Source organism: Schistocerca piceifrons, chromosome 5 (genome assembly GCF_021461385.2).
Source record: "Schistocerca piceifrons isolate TAMUIC-IGC-003096 chromosome 5, iqSchPice1.1, whole genome shotgun sequence".
Taxonomy (NCBI): Eukaryota; Metazoa; Arthropoda; class Insecta; order Orthoptera; family Acrididae; genus Schistocerca; species Schistocerca piceifrons.
This window is the reverse complement of record NC_060142.1, coordinates 379,605,753-379,626,501: the sequence shown is the minus strand read 5'-3', so window position 1 is coordinate 379,626,501 and position 20,749 is coordinate 379,605,753. Positions and strand designations below refer to the sequence as shown.

At 36.2% G+C, this 20,749-nt stretch overlaps 1 protein-coding gene across 2 annotated transcripts in view; it reads left to right on the top strand.

Annotated features, from left to right (window-relative positions):
• LOC124798102 (NADPH oxidase 5) overlaps positions 1-20,749 on the top strand; it is a 495,656-nt gene that overhangs the window by 344,511 nt on the left and 130,396 nt on the right. For both annotated transcript variants that reach the window (XM_047261353.1, XM_047261352.1), the window contains exons 7-13: positions 5,542-5,752; positions 6,769-6,995; positions 18,775-18,963; positions 19,039-19,232; positions 19,316-19,637; positions 19,763-19,934; positions 20,276-20,466. In XM_047261353.1, the coding sequence (XP_047117309.1) occupies positions 5,542-5,752; positions 6,769-6,995; positions 18,775-18,963; positions 19,039-19,232; positions 19,316-19,637; positions 19,763-19,934; positions 20,276-20,466 (1,506 nt within the window). The remainder of the gene's footprint in view (positions 1-5,541; positions 5,753-6,768; positions 6,996-18,774; positions 18,964-19,038; positions 19,233-19,315; positions 19,638-19,762; positions 19,935-20,275; positions 20,467-20,749) is intronic.

Here is a 20,749-nt window from a genome sequence, read left to right as displayed (position 1 = left end):
ACAACAACATTAGTAGACCAGTTTTGTTATTCTGACAGCAAAATAACTGATGATGGCCAAAGTAGTAGGGAATATAAAATTCAGATTAACAACAGCAAAGGAGGGTTTTCTGAAAAAGAGAGATTTTAAAGTCTAATATAAATTTATGTTAAGAAAGCCTACTCTGAAAATATTTATCTGGAGCAATTCCTTGTACAGAAGTGGAACATGGATGATCAATTGTGCATACATGAAGAGAATAGAATCTTTTGAAATGCACTCCTACAGAATAATACTGATTCTTATGTGGATATAGCAGATAATGAATGAGGAGATAGTAAATCAGACTGCAGAGAGAAGAAATTTCACACCCTGTCTAAAAGAAAGGTTGGTTTGATAGAAAACATTGTGTGGCATTAAGAAATTGCTCCGATTTGGTAATTGAAGGAACGTGTGGGGTAAAAACTGTAGCAGCAGCCCAAGGATTGCCTTAAGTAAGCTAGTTTAGTGGATGTGTCTTGCAGTAGTAAAGAAGAGATAGTCACTTGCATAGTATAGACGAATGTGGAGAGCTGCTTGTGGTGGCAGTAGCTTTTGTTTCATTATTTTATGAACAAAAGACTCAAAGTTGTTATTGAATCCCCACCTCAACATTTGGGTAGTGTATTGACTGGATAATGGCAGGTTTTCTGATTGATACCTGTGGCATGATTTATTTATTTTCTTGAAATCTCTTGTTCTTCTGGAACTACTGTGTCTTAAATTAACAACAATGGCACACACATTCAAACATCTTCAAACACATTTCACAGGTTACATGCTAACAAAGGTAATAGATTATCTATAGAATAAATGTTGAAAGCTTATACAGTTTAACGTAACGCATCATTCATGCTGTAATAATGCTCTACAGAGTCACAAATTGAAATATCACAAAACAGGAATTCAAATATTCATATGCAGTGAACATTGTCCAATTACAAGCATAATATATCAAGGGTGGGATACTGACAACTGTGTTGAAGGCGTGGATCGTGTGGAGCTTTTTATTTGATAAATGCAGATAGAAAATTATTATTTGTCATGAGGTTTATAAAGCAGCTTAAACCATCACCTGCTGTTGTACTGTATAACAAAATCAACCTTCAAGACATGTTAAAAATTGGTGCAGGACTATATCTGACTTCTTCAAGTGTATACCATGAGAAACACCAGAGCAACACTACACACCAAAATCAAAGGTTTGCAGAAACATTTGAGAATAATTACTAAAAACATCTGATTCTTGTATGTCAATCTTCTCACCTGCTGTAGAAAACATTTAGTTTTATAGCTATTATTCCTTTCTTAACAGTGTTGCCTATTAATAATAATAATAATAATAATAATAATAATAATAATAAAAATAATAATAATAATAATAATAATAATAATAAAAAATCCCGTAGGGGCACGAGAAAAGAATAGGCCTCCGGTACGTTCTGCCAGTCGTAAAAGGCGACGAAAAGAACAAACCACTAATAGGGCTAACCCCCCTTTTAGTGTGATTAGTTGGTTCAGGACAGAACTAATGAAGCCTCTGACAAGCGCTGTCATGGTCAGGGACGACGCTTGAACCTTATGCCCGTCCACAATGATAACGACACTGCTAGCCACACGGAAAATGATTTAAATCCAAATAGAGGTGTTTTGCAGGATATGCTTCCTGCAACCACACTAGAAGGAAAACAAAGACAAAGGATGAGATAGTCAGATGAAGTTAACCGACACCTCATGTTCTGTTATTACCAAGCAACAAACCTGGGAACCAACACAACTGGATACAGATCACAAGTATACACAACTTTTATTACCAGATACCCAGAATTAAAATTTTTAACAGAACGACTAGCTGATCAGATCCATGTAATAATAAAAAATAACAGGATACCCCAATCAGAATTAGAAAACTTCAAACAAGAAGTACAACAAATACTGGAACAAAATAATGTGCAATCAGAAGAAGAAGAAAATACAGTAATGGACTCAAATATCCCAGAGCAAACAAACAAAGAACAACACGCATCAATTAAACAATCAGAGGAAAACGAAATCTTAAGACAGCCACCAGAACAAGCACAAATAGAACACAAAGTGACACACTTGTTGGATATAGAAGAAAAATTTCAGTTGACATATATAGAATACAAAGACACAAATACAGACATTAGACCATTCTTGCATAGACCACCAAATAACCCACAAGTCGAAACAACAATAACAACTATCAACATAATCATACACAACAAAATAAATGAAAATACAACTATGGAAGAGTTACAACTACTGGTTTATGTAGGAGCACTCACTACACTAAATATACACACTAGGCAGAGATCAGAACCAACCAACACACAGAAGAAATCCACTAAACCAACATGGCAACACAGGCTACAGATCAGAATAGAAAAACTGAGAAAAAGACATTGGACAGCTAACACAATTTATTAGAAATGAAATATCAGACAAAAAATGAAAAAGGTTAGGTAACATCTCACAACAAGAAGCGATAGAGCAATTAGACGAAAGGAAGCAGAAATTACAAGCATTGGCCAAACGACTTCGAAGATAACAGAAAAAAGTGAAAATAGAAGGAAACAAAACCAAACATTCAACACAAACCAAAAGAAATTTTACCAGACATTAGATAACACACACATTAAAATAGACCATCCACCAAACCTAACAGACATGGAACACTTCTGGAGCAGCATATGGTCAAACCCGGTACAACATAACAGGCATGCATGGTAGATACAAGCAGAAACAGACAAATACAAGATGATACCACAAATGCCTGAAGTGATAATTTTGCAACATGAAGTCACCCGAGCAATTAATTCCACGCACAATTGGAAAGCCCCTGGAAAAGATAAAATAGCAAATTTCTTGCTAAAGTAGTTCACCTCAACACATTCACATCTAACTAAATTACTTAACAGTTACACTGCAGACCCATACACATTTCCTGATACACTTACACATGGAATAACTTATCTGAAACCTAAAGATCAAGCAGACACAGCAAACCCAGCAAAATATCGCCCCATAACATGCCTACCAACAATATACAAAATATTAACCTCAGTCATTACACGAAAATTAATGACTCATACAACACAGAACAAAATTATAAATGAAGAACAAAGAGGCTGTTGCAAAGGAGCACAAGGATGTAAAGAGCAACTGATAATAGATGCAGAGGTGACATATCAAGCTAAAACTAAACAAAGGTCGCTGCACTATGCATACATTGATTACCAAAAAGCTTTTGATAGTGAACCCCACTCATGGTTACTACAAATATTGGAAATATACAAAGTAGATCCTAAATTGATACAGTTCCTAAACATAGTAATGAAAAATTGGAAAACCACACTTAATATCCAAACAAATTCAAATAATGTCACATCACAGCCAATACAGATTAAGCGTGGAATATACCAAGGAGATTCATTCAGTCCTTTCTGGTTCTGCCTTGCTCTGAACCCTCTATCCAACATCTTAAATAATACAAATTATGGATACAATATTACTGAAACATACCAACACAAAATCACACATTTGCTATACATGGATGATCTAAAACTACTGGCAGCAACAAATCAACAACCCAACCAATTACTAAAGATAACAGAAGTATTCAGCAATGATATAAATATGGCTTTTGGAACAGGCAAATGTAATAAAAATAGCATAGTCAAGGGAAAACACACTAAACAAGAAGATTACATATTGGATAACCACAGCGACTGCATAGAAGCGATGGAAAAAAACAGATGCCTATAAATATCTAGGATACAGACAAAAAATAGGAATAGGTAATACAAATATTAAAGAAGAACTAAAAGAAAAAAATAGACAAAGACTAACAAAAATACTGAAAACAGAACTGACAGCAAGAAACAAAACAAAAGCTATAAATACTTATTCTATACCAATGTTGACCTACTCATTTGGAGTAGTGAATTTGAGTAACACAGAACTAGAAGCACTCAATACACTTACACGATCACAATGCCACAAATATAGAATACATCACATACATTCAGCTACAGAAAGATTCACATTAAGCAGAAAGGAAGGAGGAAGGGGTTTTATCGACATAAAAATCCTACATTATGGACAGGTAGATAATTTAAGAAAATTCTATCTAGAACGAGCAGAAACTAGCAAAATACACAAAGCAATCACTCATATGAATACATCGGCTACACCACAGCAATTTCATAACCACTTCTACAACCCTTTAGATCAAATAATATCAACAGATACAAAGAAAGTAAATTGGAAAAAGAAAACACAACATGGCAAGCACCCGTATCATCTAACACAGCCACACATTGATCAAGACGCATCTAACACATGGCTAAGAAAAGGCAATATATACAGTGAGATGGAAGGATTCATGATTGCAATATAGGATCAAACAATAAACACCAGATATTACAGCAAGCATATTATTAAAGATCCCAATATCACAACAGATAAATGCAGACTTTGCAAACAACAAGTAGAAACAGTAGATCACATCACAAGCGGATGTATAATACTAGCAAATACAGAATACCCCAGAAGACATGACAATCATGAGAATGTAGCAAAAATAATACATCAACAACTTGCCATACAACATAAACTAATAAAACAACACATTCCCACATACAAGTATGCATCACAAAATGTACTGGAGAATGATGAATACAAATTATACTGGAACAGAACCATTATAACAGTTAAAACACCACCACATAACAAAGCTGACATCATACTCACCAATAAAAAGAAGAAATTAACACAACTAATCGAAATATCCATACAAATATACAGAAGAAAACAGGAGAAAAAATTGAAAAATACATCCAACTGGCTGAGGAAGTCAAGGACATGTGGCATCAGGATAAAGTTGACATTATACCAATTATACTATCAACTACAGGAGTCATACCACACAATATCCACCAGTACAACAACACAATACAGCTACATCCAAACATATATATACAACTACAGAAATCTGTAATTATTGTTACATGTTCAATTACCCGAAAGTTCCTAAATGCAATGTAACACATACCGTACAGTTAAAAGGAAGTCACGCTTGATCAAGGTCCGCGTCACTTTCCATTTTTAACCAGACATAATGTCTGAGAAAGGTAAGAAATAATAATAATAATAATAATAATAATAATAATAATAATAATAATAATAATAATAATGTTTGTGCTTATCATAAATAGGTACCATTCACACCTTTACCATTTTTTGATAAGTTTTCAAAAATTTTGCAAATGTCAGCAAACAGTTTAATTTATATCTACCCGATCTCAAAACTCAAAATTTCACCATCCTGAAAATCAAAGTTAAATGTGAAAATATTTTCGTAGTAAACTTTTGTGCTGTGCAGCTTCAGCTTTCCTCTGGTTTGTTAGGTATTGTATTTTTTGCTATAATGTACTGTATCAACAGAAAGTTGATGCAAAATGAACATATATTTTTATTTCTTTGTTGTTTATCCATCAGGTGATGGCTTAATTCAGCACAGGGAACTGCAGCATGTGATGAGAGCATGCATGGAGGAGAATGGAATGAAATTTAGTGAGGATCAAATTGATGACCTAACTATGGCATTATTTGAAGATGCTGACCCAGAAAACAGAGGAGCCATTACTTTTGAAGCACTTAAAAACCAACTGGAAAAGCATGAAGGCCTTTTGGAAAATTTAACTATAAGGTATTTTGAGAAAAAAGATTATAGTATAGGTGGCCTTCAATATATATATATTTTTTACTAGTAGTAAATTTATGTGGCAATTTTGCTTCTTTTTCATTTTTGTTTTGTGCCTCACTGTTTTTATTACAGTGGCTCTTGGGAGCTTTGAACTCACAATGGTATATTTTGTTTGTTCTATATGAAAATGTCTTAAATACTCTGGCCACTTACAAAAGTGCCATAATAGTTTCATTTGAGTTAGAGAAGATTTTAAGAATGCGAACTATTTGCTTCACTCAGTTTTATACAAAAATTTTTGCGAATGTTCTCACTATTATTCTAGCAGAAACTTTACGCTTTAATCAGGATAGGGAACAAATAGATCTTGGAGGTGGATGCCGCATGATGAACCACTTGAAATTTGTGAACGTGGTTACAGGAAGAAGTAATGTTCCCACTTCATCTTGAATTTACTGATTTTGAGAATGTGTTTTATAACTTTTGAGAAATCACTAATCAAAGCAATTGAAAAACAGACCTCTGAAATGATACAAATTTATGTCTTAAGCATCATCTACAGTAACACCATATGTTTTAATCAGATAACATCAAGATTGAAAACGACAAGAGTTTGGTAAATCTTGTCTGTTTAACCATACCTTTCTCTGTTACCATGGAAGAGAGTATTTAACCACTGAACTCTGATGAAATTATCTTAATCCTCCTCCTATCAGAATTTTTTCTCTCTCTGTACCACTGGGGCCATATAGACGCTAAGTAATTTTTCATTGTGCTTGTGGGGTCTTATTGACTCCAGTTGTATGGAGAGGTTTAATTGAGGCACCTTAAGTCCATGGAGATTAACAATTTATCTGCTCAAATAGTGTACCAGTCAAGATGTAACATGACTTCTATGAACTTATTCTGTGTTCTAGACTATACCATCAGCTTGTAACAGACTCAATGTATTTAAATGTAGATTATTTGTAGTTCCTGTAAAATAGATTGACTGTACTCTTGAATTTCTATGTTTACAGCATTGATCGATGGCTAGTGCCACCAAAGCCCAAAGCTCCACCTAAATCACTAACAAGGAGGCTTGCAGCACTTGTTCCCTATCAGCTGACTCGACCATATATGAAGAATAATTATGTTTATTTGGTGTTTTTGATGTTCGTAATCATTATTAATGTTGCTCTCTTCGTGTCACGAGCAATTGAGTATCGAAATCATAATACCTTTGTCATTTTTGCAAGAGCTTGTGGTAAGTACCTACATATTACATAGAATACACTGTACCATGTATCAAATCTAAAATGGGGTTATAAATCTGTTTCCCCATCCTGAAAGTGAACTGTACAAATTCAAATCAATATTTGTAGATAAAGTTAATTTTCTTGCTGGAAAATATTGTGAAATAGGGGTGATGAATTTCTTTATCATCCTTAACAAAAGAATGCAATGATAAATGATGGGAAGGGGGGAGGGGAAGGAGGACTGAGCATCTGACAGTAGTGACTTTTCTTTCCAAAAGGCTGTAGTTGAACTGCAGTTTTTAATAATCATAATCTTAAAATTTGTGATACAGAAATCTCAATAAAATTAAATTCCAATGTTAGTTTAAAAACCACACAATACCCCGAGATTTTACAAAATTCCTGAAATTTCCTGAGATTTACCTGATTTTTTTCCAGATATAATTTAACTCCTTGAGACTTCCAGGTTTCCCCAGAATTGCCACCCTGTGTTATTTGTGGTCAGTGTTCCACTGATATCTTCCATTATTACAACCTTCATTTGTAATGGTAGCCAAAGTTGGCAGCAAATTAGTGCTAAGTTACCAGTGCCGTTCATCCATTCATTATGCCCAAGATTGTTACTATTGGTATGTTTCTTAAACTATTCTATGATGAGTGTAACATTATTGTTGTAATGAGAAGGAAGAGATGACTGCACACATAAGGGAGCAAATAAAAGGAACAATTGTGAGAATAACACATGGATAAAGTACAGAATCTGCAAATATTGCCCAGGAAAGGAGAAAGGAATGAAGCATGGAAAGTAGGAAGGAACAGCGGTTTTAATGTCAAGTTGTTGATATCATCTACAGGGTGTACATGAAGTCCAGGAACACTTTCAATTATTCATTGCACAAGAACCAAACATTGTACAGATATTGTACATAAGTCATTTTGAAGAGAGACCCAGAAAGTTTCTTTTCATGTATACTGCCATAGCATAGTTTAATAATTTGTCGATAGTCAGCGCTGGTCACAAGCATGGTGGGTTCAGATGCAGAGCGAGCTTTCTATGTCTTGGGGATTAAAAAAAAAAAAAAAACAAAAAAAAAAAGTGCTACAGCTATTCAATGGATGTTTAAAATCAAATATAGTAAGAAGCCATTAAAAAGGAATGCAATTTACCACTGGCACAACAAATGCATTACGACAGGTTGCTTGTAACTGGCAAGAAGGAGTGGACATCCCAGTGTGAGTGAAATGGATGTGGAGCATGTAGGAGAGACATTCATAAGAAGTCCAAAGAAACTGGTGCATCATGTATCCCGTCAACTCAAAATGGCTCCAATGACAGTGTCAAAAGTCCTGCAACAGAAGCTGTCCATGAAACCATTCAAATTGGAGCTTGTGCAGAAGTTCAATGAAGATGAAAAAGACAAATGTTTTGAGTCTTGTTTGCAGTTGCAACGATTGAATGAGGATGGGGATGGCATTGTTAATCACTTAATTTTTAGCAACAAAGCTACTTATTACACTAATGGGAAAGTGAACAGGCATAATTGTTGAATTTGGGGTACAAAGCATCCACACGAATGCATTGAATTAAGAGTGTGATTCCCCAAAAGGTAAATGTTTTTTGTGCCATGTCACATTGAAAACTGCACAGCCATTCTTCTTTGCTGAGAGCACGGTCACTGGATATTCCTACTTGGATATGCTGCAGCAATGGCTGATGCCTCAAATGCAATTGGACTCACCATTCATCTTTTAGCAGGATGGGACTCCACCTCATTTTCATCGTGAAGTTTGGGGGGACCTGAACACGGAGCTGCCACATTGATGGATCAACCGTGGTACAGAAGGGGACAGCTGTTTCATTAAATGGCCTCTCTGATCACCAGATCTCACTCCATATGACTCTCTTTCTGTGGGGACATATTAAAGATATGGTGTATGTACTGCCTCTACCAAGTGATGTAGCAGAGCTCCGGGACAGAATATGGGAAGTGACTGCCACAGTCTACGATGCCCTGCTGGGACGGGTATGGCAAGAATTCGATTACCATATTGACATCTGCCAGGTCACTCATGGCTCGCATGTTGAATGTTTGTAAACAAAAAACTTTAAGTGTTTCCCTTCAAAATGCAATATGTATGACATCCATACAATGTTTAGTTCTTGTGCAATAAATAATTGAAAGTGTTCCCGGACTTTACCTACATCCTGTATTTTCAAAGAAACAATCCTCATACTTCTCCTCATACCCAAATTTCTCTTTAGTGAAACATAAATCTGGACATCTGGCTGGCTATTTGAACCATGATTCACCTTAAAATGGATGTAGTGCCTCAGCTGCAATGCCACCTCCATTGCCTAGCCTTTCTTATGTAGAATAAAGCAGTAAAGTATATAGATTTAACAACATTGCAGAAAACAGCCAGGAACTGATTTCTTTTGTTGTTGTTATTGTTATTTGTACACGTTTGGTTTAGCCTATTGAGGTCTAGGGCTGATTTTTGCAGCTCTATACTACTTGTGTACCCTTGTCAATAATTTCTTTTAGATATTTTAGTGTCTTCTGCTTCCACAACTTTTTGTTTCATATCTCCTTAAGCAAGCATAAATGCAAAGTATGTCACATTGAAACCAATTACTATGTTCAATTAGTAAGTATTCCAGTATATTCATATTGATGAATGTTGAGTTGAAATTTCTTTATACTAACACCAAAAATCTACAGCAATGAGCTAACTCTATTGTAGATGGTAAGATATTGACTCCTATGTTTACAACTTTATGGTTGGCTATCAGTCTTATTTAAATCTCAGTTGGAACACAGGGAAATGTATGGGGTGAACCAGAACACACTGACAAACTTTCAGAGCTATGAGCACTTGTTCACTTTCACTTCTATGAAGCACATCTCTTCTGCTGAACAAGTAATCTTAGCTCATAAGGTACGCATTTTGGAGTCTATGTTTAAAAGTCATACATCACTTGTCTTTGTCCACACTTTCACTTCTAAAGGTTTGTCTGTGGTTTTCCCTGTAGCTGGAAAGGAATGTCGTCAACAAATTCAACTGTTTATCTAATGAGTTTGTGCTGTTGTTTGCTTCTGCTTTTCCAGAAAACCATGGGAAATATTCTTAGGTAACCAAAATGAAACATATTGCAAAAGGTATCATAGTCCCTAGTACAATATTAGGGCCATTCAAAAAGAAATGAACCAGAGGCTGTAAAATGAAAACTGTTGAAGGGATTGTAATACCATTGTCTGCAGAACAAGGTGTGGTGCCTACAAGAGCACTGAGTGTCAACACACACCACTAGAGCGAGGCAGATGTGCATCCACATCATGACAGAGGGTACAAGTGCATGCGTTGACTGTTCACTGCACTCAGTAGTATTGAAAACAGAGAAATGGAGGCTTCTAAAGCAGAGCAAAGAAGTGTATTGTATTTCCTTACAGCAGAAATACTGTGAGGAACGGAAATTCATCAAAGAATGGCACAAGTTATGGAGAACACTGAATGTCCATTGCAGTATCGATGCTCAATCTGATGTGGGCCAATGGCTGGCAATGAAACTCACTGGTCTTCATCGATGAGGGCATCCACCTCCTCAACAAGGGTATCAGTAATGTGATGGAGCAGTCCAGATCATGTGTCACTGGCCATCATCATCATCCTCCTCCCTTCAGTTGCTGTTGTCATGCCTTTATCCTTGAAACAGGAATGCAATGCTCTTTGTAATGCCATTTTTTGATGAAGTTCCATTCCCCACATTAGGTTTGCTGTCAGGAAATGCAGTATGCCTCTTTGCTCTTCCTTTGAAGCATCCATTTTTCAGTTTTCAGCATGAAAGAGTGCAGTGGACAGTCAACACATGTATATGCTTGCTCTGTATTCACATGGGTGTGCCCTAACGTCTCTACAGCAGTGAGTTCGGGGTCATACCTTCTCCTGCAAGAAATGGCATTATGGTCCCTTCAGTGGTTTTACTTTATAGCCTCTGGATAGTTCCTTTTTGAATGGCCATAATAAGAGTTATATGCATTACTAAGAACACCTTATCTCGTTGAAAGAGCAATGTATAGTGTAGTATAAAGTAGGGAAAGAATTAATAAGAATTCAAAGCTATATATATCACTCATAAAAAGGTATAATAGGAAAAAAGGTGGTCTCATGTCTGCAATAGACAAGGAAAAGTGGCAAAGCAGTAAAAAAAAAAAAAAAAAAAAAACCCACTGAAGTAGTTGCTGACGAAACAAATTGCAAGGTTTTAATATACACAAAAAGAAATTGCTGTAAAGGCTTTGTGATTGAAGTGATAAGTCATTCTGCAGAAAGTGAAGCAAGATAGTAGTTGAGATGGCTATAACTCCAATCACACTTTCTGAGATCAAACAAATAATAAAGAGACAAAAGTAAAAAAATCCCTAATGCAGCTTATAGTGTTTCTACATGGATATGTAAGCGCTGCTGTGATTCTATAAGTGTAGTCCTGTCACATGTTTTATGAATCTCTGCAACAAGATATTATCCTAGAGATTAAAATAAGCTTATGTGACCCAAATTTTTGGGAAGGTGTTAAAACAGCTGTACCAGACTACCACACATTCTCCCTGTTAATAAACAGGTCCTAGGTAAACTACTGTTCAGGAGTATTCTTTCTCACCTAAACAGTCACAACATTATCAGTCAATGTCAGTTTGGTTTCCAGTGAGGCCTATCAATAGATAATGCTGCTTTCTTCTTCACTGATCAAATTCTAAAACCTCTAAACATTAATATAGCAAAAGACTGAATTCTATTGACCGATCCAAGGCTTTTAATTGTGCAAAGATGGCATTCTTCTAAAGAAAGCAGACTTTCCTAACTGAAATAGAATAGTGAGGCATGGATAAAGTTCTTTTTCCCAACAGATAGTAAAGAGGAGACCACATTTTCTGATAATGGCAGTCCAGCTTCACCAAAATGCAGCACAGTGAACATGGGAGACCCACAAAACTCTGTACAGCTCCTTCGCAGTTCTTTAAATTCATACATTATCTCTCACTCTGCTTTACTACAGTGAACAAGTTTACACCCAATGCAAACAATAAATTTCTCCCAGTTGATAATGCATCAGGGTAAGCAACAGCACATGTGCGTACTGTCAGAGCTATTGTTTCAGATATTTACATCCAATGTTGTCTTATGCCATTGTCTATCAGGATAATAAAGCCCTGTGAAGAAAAGTAAATAGATGAAATTATTCTTAGCTCAGAAGAGAGCACTTAGCATCTTAAGTGGTATCAATCCAACACACTGTTGAATGAATAGTGAATAGGACCATAATACAGGGTCAAAAAAGGACTTCCACAGCAACAAAATCAACTTCATCCACATTTAGAAAGATATGTTGCTCAGCTGGCAATTCTTTACCAACAGAAATCAAAAGCTTTGCTTTTGGAGCACCAACTGCAAGAGGAAATTGAAGGAATATCTGATGTAAAGATAATTTTACTCATCTGGTGATACGGAGCAATGTGGCACAGAGGTTAGCACACTGGACTTGCGTTCAAGGAGAACAGTGGTTCAAATCCTGTCCACCCATCAAGATTTAGATTTTATGTGATGTCCCTAAATTGCTCATGAATTCCAGCATGGTTTGTTTGAAAAGGCACAATTGATGTCTTTCCCCACTCCAAGCTCTTGTTCCAACTCTAATGACCTTCTTTCTTTTAATTGGTAATGTTTTCAAAATTAATGAGCATGGCGGTATGTACTTCTGTTGTACTGCTGGAATGTCCCAACAATTTGAGTGCAAATATAAAATCTTACATTTTATTGTATAATTAAGCAAATTACTGTTCTTGTGTTAGAATGTGACTCTGTGAGTGCTAATTTGAATCTAGTTTAGTGTGCCCTTGTGTATTCATTATTGGTGACACAAAATCCCATTATTGTACATTAAAAAAAGGAAAAACTCATTCAGTATCTTGTTAACTCTACTGCTACCAGAATGAGTGGAATTAATACAACCATGAAATAAAAGAATCCACATGTTGTCTGATGTTTTTGAGAAGTACGAATGTTAAATCAAAACATGGATACCTACTACAAAGGCAATGTGTGTAACCTTTGCAAATGTGAGTAACCTTTGCAAGTATTTCAGCAAAAACCTGCAGAAGGAACTCACCTAAAATCCTTAAAAATTATGGCTCTATGTTACTACTACTAAAAAAAAGTAACACTCAGGTCAAAAAAGACAGTGACAAACTGAAAACAAAGCACTTCATTCTGTATTCAAAATTGCCTTACAACAGAAAATTGTGCACCTGTTGAAGTGTATAAAATATTACAGGCATCAGCCAAGCAGCAACATGACCCAACAAATTCCATCACATATACTATACACATTTGCAAGTGAATTAGCTCTTACCTTAAATTTGATGTAATATAGGTTCCTTGTGCAGAGAACTGTTCTCAGCCACTCAGAGCACTCATCACACACATTTGCAAAACTGGTATAAAACTGAGCTGTAGAATATATTCTAAATTAAAGTATTCATCTGAATCCTAACTTACACTCTTGACAAATTATTAGACAGTAATAACCAGGTAGATTCAGTGTTTTCTAAACTTACAGTTCGTGATTCAGTGCTGCATCAGTGTCTGTTAAGGGAAAAATATTGATAAAGAACATCTAGCCAGATGTGAGACTGGATCATAAATAAGCAGAATACAGCACATTACTAAAGGAGTGTCTGCCACAGAAAAAAAAAATGTTTCAGCTAATATTCTTGTTACATACTCATGGCTTGGGAAGTAGCATTAGATAGATTGACTTTCCTGTGGATAATGCATTAATCTGCTCAAACACAAACAGTTCTTCTAAAAGTGTCAACTTCACAAATGGTCTGGGTAACAAATCCTAGGCAGAAGTTTACTCACTAACACACATCAATTATAAGGCCTTTTTCCCAATTTTCATAACGGATTTCAATACATGCCATCCACAGAAGCTATCAATAATTAGATAACACAGAAACACTTGGATCAAAGCTAACATCAAGAGTTCTTGTATGACTCTAAAAAGACTGAGTTCTAAAATGAAAATATCCATTGACTGTGTTAGTAGCAATCTGATGACAAACATAAACAATATGGGAATTACGAAAGGTGAAACAGGGAAGAGATTTGCAAATCAAGAAATCAGGTTCACATGGAAATCATTAATAAGAACTTGCATAATTACATAAATAATTAACACATCTACTGTATTAAGATTGAAATTCACGAATCAATAAAAAACTGGAATGGTAAAAACTGCTTGTTGCATGAGGATAGTTCCAACAAATGAAGTGTCACAGGTGATACAAAGCTTCAAACCAAGAAGTCAGCAGATGTAGATAAAATGAAAATGTCTGTCATAATCAGCTCTGCCTCAGGGACTGCAAGGCCTTGGCACCAATCGTTCATTTTGCATTCAGTGAAGGAGTGTTTTTCTCAATGGTTTGAAATCTCGTAAGTGAAGCCTTTAGTCAAAAACTGGGACAAGTACAAGGTTGGAAAATCTTGTGGCATTCTCCAAAATATTAAAAGAAATTGATGAAGCACTAGGTGAACAAAAATCAAAATAATCGTAATTTATCTCATTTTTGTAAGTGACGCACACTTCAGACAATACAGCCAAAGCCACTTTATTCACAAAGGAAAGGAATGTAATAATAAGTACTCCAAATGAATCCTTATACCACAACTACTGATAGTCCACTCCTTGTTCAATACTAACAAGTTGAAATTAAATGTAAATAAAATAAATTACTTACACATTGGGAAAATAAACAAAAATGAAAACCTAAATTTGATGATGGATTCAAACTGACAAAAACTTAAATTTCAAATATCATGTAATGAAACTTGCACAGAGACTATCTGTTTTGCTACATAAAACTTGCATCAAATAATTGCATTACAAAACTTGTCGGGATGGCATACTAAGGCTACTTCCAGTCCCTTACAACCTACAGATTAATGTACTGTAACTTGCCATTTAAAAAAAGTTTCCATGACAGAAAATGGCTATTCAAATAAAAACACAGTCCTCCACAACACACTGCAAATCCCTATTCAAAAACTAAAAACCCTAACAGATGCAGACTATCATAAGTACAACACACTGAAATAGAAGAGCCCTCCAAAAACAAGTACAACACACTGAAATAGAAGAGCCCTCCAAAAACAGAGTCAAAAAACAGCTCATCTGCCAGCTGAGATCAGAAAGTTAGAAGGTAACAATAAATTTAAAAAAGAATTTTAAAAATCTACTTGAGCACTATACTTTGCAAGAGATTGTCAGAACATTGCAATTTGCTGGATTTGTTTATATCAAAACATTGGATGGATAGATAATGTTCCTAATAAAAAATTTTAGTAATACCATATCAGTTCAACTGGAAACTAGCTCTAACTGAAGAGACATGTAGGTCTGTGTACTTCACAACACACAAAAATATTTTAGCAATGGGCTACATTATTAATGATTCAAAACAGGGGACACTCACCTTAAAAATGCCTCAGAGAGCCAGTGTGTGTCCATACATAATGTCTGATCACTTGCATACTACATACTGAAATACTGTTTATGTCTATGGGAACTAAATAAAGTTGGATGAGTAACAGTCTATGAGCAATGTGAAGGATGGTATAAATGGTTATACGTTCACTCATGACAGAGTTAAAAGACTTGAAAATTCAAGAATTAGATGTTAGAATGGAATCGGCATTTGTTGTTCAAGCACACTGCATGTCCCATTAGGACCTTGAAGATACACAGTATAACCAGTAGACGTTCACTTGGAGACACACATTCTTCCCATATTTAGCAAATAAGCAGCCTCTGTGTGTGGTGTATTTAAAGTACTTTGTGGCATGCACTTCATACACATTTTCTGACTGGGAAATAAAAGGCTTTGTAGTGGAAGTGTTTTAGAGATGGTTCCCACTTTCTCAGTCCTACTTGGTTTGCAATAATGGAGGGAGAGGGGACCCAGATGGTAACATCTTGGAAGCAGATCGCACTACTGAGCAGCATACTGTTCAGTTGGTTAATGGAGCTTTCATTTAACTAGTTTTCTGTGGTTGTTCATACTAAAAGGGTGTCCACATAGAAAACTGTATGCAATGCTTGCAACAAACGTAATATACATGGCTGCTTTCACAGATGATTATGCCTATAATAAGATTCCATATAAAGAGACAGGATTGAAGTATTAAATGCAGCATAGCTGACTGAGACAGACTATTTGAGTCTTTCGAACAGCCTTTCCTCAGGCATATTTCCCTGAATATGCATTGATTGTTCGACAGAAGCTGCTTCTCCTCCAGGAATGTTAATGCTAGAATGCTCCAGATAGGCATTACGGATATTAGTTCATCCATTTATTGATTATTTCTGTTGGGAATATTCTCTGCACAAGATATTATTGATAAATGTGAATACAAAACACACTAATACACAGCATATTCAATGTAAAATCTAATATTAATATTACCAGGGGCTGGTATATTGTGTGTGTGTGTGTGTGTGGGGGGGGGGGGGGGGGGGGGTGGGCAGGACTTGGATGAGCAGTAAACAAACACTACTACATTAGATAATTTGTTAAATAATTAAACTGTGAAAATGAAAAGGGAATATATGTTAATGGAACATACCTCTGAACCACCTTCATTTCACTCATGATATTGTATTGTTTGCCTCTAGAGCAAATAAACTTAAATGAATAGAATATCTTAACAGAACTTAAAATGAATTACAATAAGACTAAAAGCTGTATAGCCTATAGCCAACAGTTTTTGCATTACAGACATAGAAGACAACAGAATGGTCAGCAAAAGAAGTTCGTTGGTAGGTTTGTGGAGATATGTGGCATTAGATGTCTATGCACTGGTTATGTAATTCACATAAATAAAGGGCCACTGATATGTGTGTGTGGTGATGGCACCCAAAAGCAACACAGATGGGTTCCATAGGATGGCTTCAGGTGAATTTGGTCACTGAGGCATCAACACGAGTGCACTATAATGCTCCTGAAACCACTGTAGCATGGTTCTGGCTCTGAGACATGGACAATTATACTGCTGAAAGATGGCATTGCCATCATGAAAGACATAAAGCATGAAAGGATGCAGATGATTCACAGCTGTCAGCTACCTTAGGTCCCATGCCAGCACAGGAGAATGTCTCCCATAGCATAATACTCCATACTCCTCCCATCAGCCTGCGTCCATGGTGTGCTGCACATTTCAAGCCACTGTTCACCTAAACAATGGCATTTGTGGAGACGACTATCGACCTAGTGTAGCAAAAACATGATTCACCCAAAGAGCTGGCACATTTCCATTCATTGACGATCAAATGCCAAAGGTCCCGTGCCCACTGTAATTGTAGCTGATGTCATTGGGTCAACATGTGAACATGCTGGGGTGGTTTGCTGTGGAGCTCCATCTTCAACAGTGTATATTGAATGGTGTGCAGTGAACACTTGTGCATGCAGAAGCATTGTGCTCTTTTGACATAGATGCCACAGATCACCTTTGAGCCTACTTTACAGAGCAGACAAACCTCTGAACCCTGTGTTCTGTGAAGAGTTGTCGATGTCCAATCATTTAGTGCCTAGTGGTACTTTCACTGTCTTTCTACCTTCTTCCATAGTTACGACAGTAGCACATGTACATTTGACCAGCTTCACTGTTTTCAAGAAATTCATTCAAAGGCTCTGTGTAATAATAATCTGCCCTTTGTCAAAGTTACTTATCTCAATAGATCTCCCCTTTTGCAGCCTATAGTTTCATTAGGTTGATCCCCCATCTCTCTCTGCTCTGCTTACATATTTTTGTTGTCACGTCACATACCTGCAACATCACCAGGTAATTTCCATAATCATGATGGGCAGTGGTCATACTGTTCAGCCTCATCAGTTATGCTGCAATTACTGTACAGCATTCTGTATGGGCATGACAAGCAACCAAACTTCTAAGTGAAATGCAGGGCTATTGCCAAACTGGCAAGCTGAGCAAGAGCTCATACGCTAGTTTGACAGCTGTTTTCTGTTACATGTGTTTGTGCACCACACATCAGACCACTATAGATAAGCAGTTGCTCTCCTTATGTTATGTAAATGTGGGAAAACTTAGTTTTCAGTGTGTCTGAAATGAATTCTTGAAAATATAGGAAAACAAACAAATTGAACACGGAGCAGAATATGGTGGAACACACTATCATGGCTGAGATGAAAATGGAATGGAGCTGAATGGGATATTTAGCCATACAAGTGGATGTATGGATTGAGTTACTTACTGGATTCAAAGAGATAGGAAAACAAACATGGCATAATGATGATAGGTGTGTAGCCAGGATCAGGAAACCTACAGGAGTACTGTAGCTGCTTAGAACTGAAGATCATAATGCATGTAAAACCTTAGGGGTGGCCTCCATCTGGCATCAGGTGCCAAGCAGCTGCTGTTGCTCGTGCTGCTGTTGATTACTGTTATTAATTATTTGGGAAGAGAAGAGGGGGGGGGGGGGGAGAGAGAGAGAGAGAGAGAGAGAGAGAGAGAGAGAGAGAGAGAGAGAGAGAGAGAGAGAGAGAGAGAGAGAGAGAGAGAGAGAACTTTTCCCCCTCTGGAGAGTGCCCAGACCATCCACAAGCATGATAAATAGTAGAATGTAATACAATGTTTTTCAAACATAATTATCATTATCTCATTATTTTTAAAAATGAATATTCTATAAATAGAATGTTCTCTTTTTTTCAGGCCAATGTCTCAATTTTGACTGCATGTTTGTATTGGTGTTAATGCTCAGACACTGTATAACATTTTTGCGTACAAGAGGATTCAGTACAATATTGCCCCTTGATCAGCACATATACTTTCATAAATTAGTTGGAGTATTAATATTTATATTTAGTGTGTGGCACACCATAATGCATCTCCTGAACTTCAGTAAGTACACATTAATAATTATAAATAAACCATCATTGTCATGTTCAGGTTCCGGAAACTATTTTCTTTTTGCAGGTCTCTTGGTTGTAAATGATCCGGTGGTAAATGCCAATAACTATACTCTCACTGAATGGATCCTAACAAGTAGACCAGGTTTGTTTGGTTTAGTAGGTGGGGCTGCCAATCCTACTGGAGTTGTGCTGATCATTATTCTTTTTATAATGTTCATATGTTCTCAGCCTTTTGTCCGGCGAGGAGGTTGTTTCGAGGTTAGTAAGTTTATTATAGGATTCTTGGATGTGACACACACTTAAAATTTTAAGATAATATTGTAATTTGATCTACTTTGCAGGTTTTTTACTGGACTCATTTGCTTTATATTCCATTCTGGGTGCTAGTAATTTTTCATGCTCCAAATTTTTGGAAATGGTTTGTGGCTCCAGCTATTATTTACATCATAGAACGAATACTACGTCTAGTATGGTTACGATCTAACAGAGGAAAAACATACATTAGTTCAGGTCTTGTGCTTCCCTCTAAAGTAATTCATCTTGTAATTAAGAGGCCACACCATTTTGATTTTCATCCAGGAGATTATGTATTTGCTAACATTCCTGCAATTGCTAAATATGAGTGGCATCCATTTACCATCAGCAGTGCACCAGAGCAGGAAGGTAATTAAAAGTATAATGCAAAATCTATTACTACAACTCTTACACTGTTGTACTGATAGTATGAGTAAGCTCTGTAGTTTCACTTGTAACATTCTGGATTGATGCACATTTCTAATTTGCCACAGATTATATGTGGCTTCATATTAGAGCAGTTGGACAGTGGACAAACAGATTGTATGAATATTTTGAAAGGGAGCAAGAAAAGCTGCACAGTGTTGAAGAGGATCTAACTGCAAACATTGTGAACAAAAAACTTATTAATGGAAATGATTTAACACCAGCACAAAAGTTTCCAAAGTAAGTAGATTTATAGTTTTTGTATACAGCTTATTTTTCAAAATGCTGTCAAATTTTGGCTTTCTTTTTAGTAGTTCCTCATAAACAAACAACAGATTGTCACATTTGTATAATTCCATCATTAGTTACCTTTCTTCTAGCTCTTACTAACTGAGAAACTCACTTTTGCCTGAAATTTGAAATAACACAGTTGATATGAGCAAGCATTTCACGGTTTATAGTTCCAGTACTTTCCTTGTCTGTTCTTTTATAGCTCTGTATATACATTGTAAAAATATTACAACAATCTTCCCACATCATTTGGCTGTCAACATTTCTTTCTTACAATCTTCAACTTTCAGTTCAACTCAACGAAAGTTAGATATGGAAAGCAGTATCAGTAGTAAGGTCAAGGCTATTGGATATAGAAAGGATGGTGGAGGTGGCTACATAAATGAGAGCTTCACCAGTGATAATGATATTGGTCCAAACAGACCAGCTCAGCATGTTTCTGAAGGAGACCTTAACCTCACGCGTCCTGCTACTGCTAATGGTAAGCAAATAAGGTGATGTTTCTTGATCAGGATTATGTTAGCAGCAGAAAAAACGAGGTATCAAGAAAGTTATTACATCGCTTGTACAGCCGATATTCCTCTTACAACATAAACTGGTGCATCTAAAGAGTGAGTACACCTGTATGTTTAAACTTTCTGCTACAAAGAAGAATGAGTGTCCAAAGGCTTAAGGAGTCAACAATATTTTGTGGTGAGCCTATCTGCCACTCATAATTTTGTCTTAAAGTTATGTGGGTGTCTGTCTTCTCAATCACTGTTTGC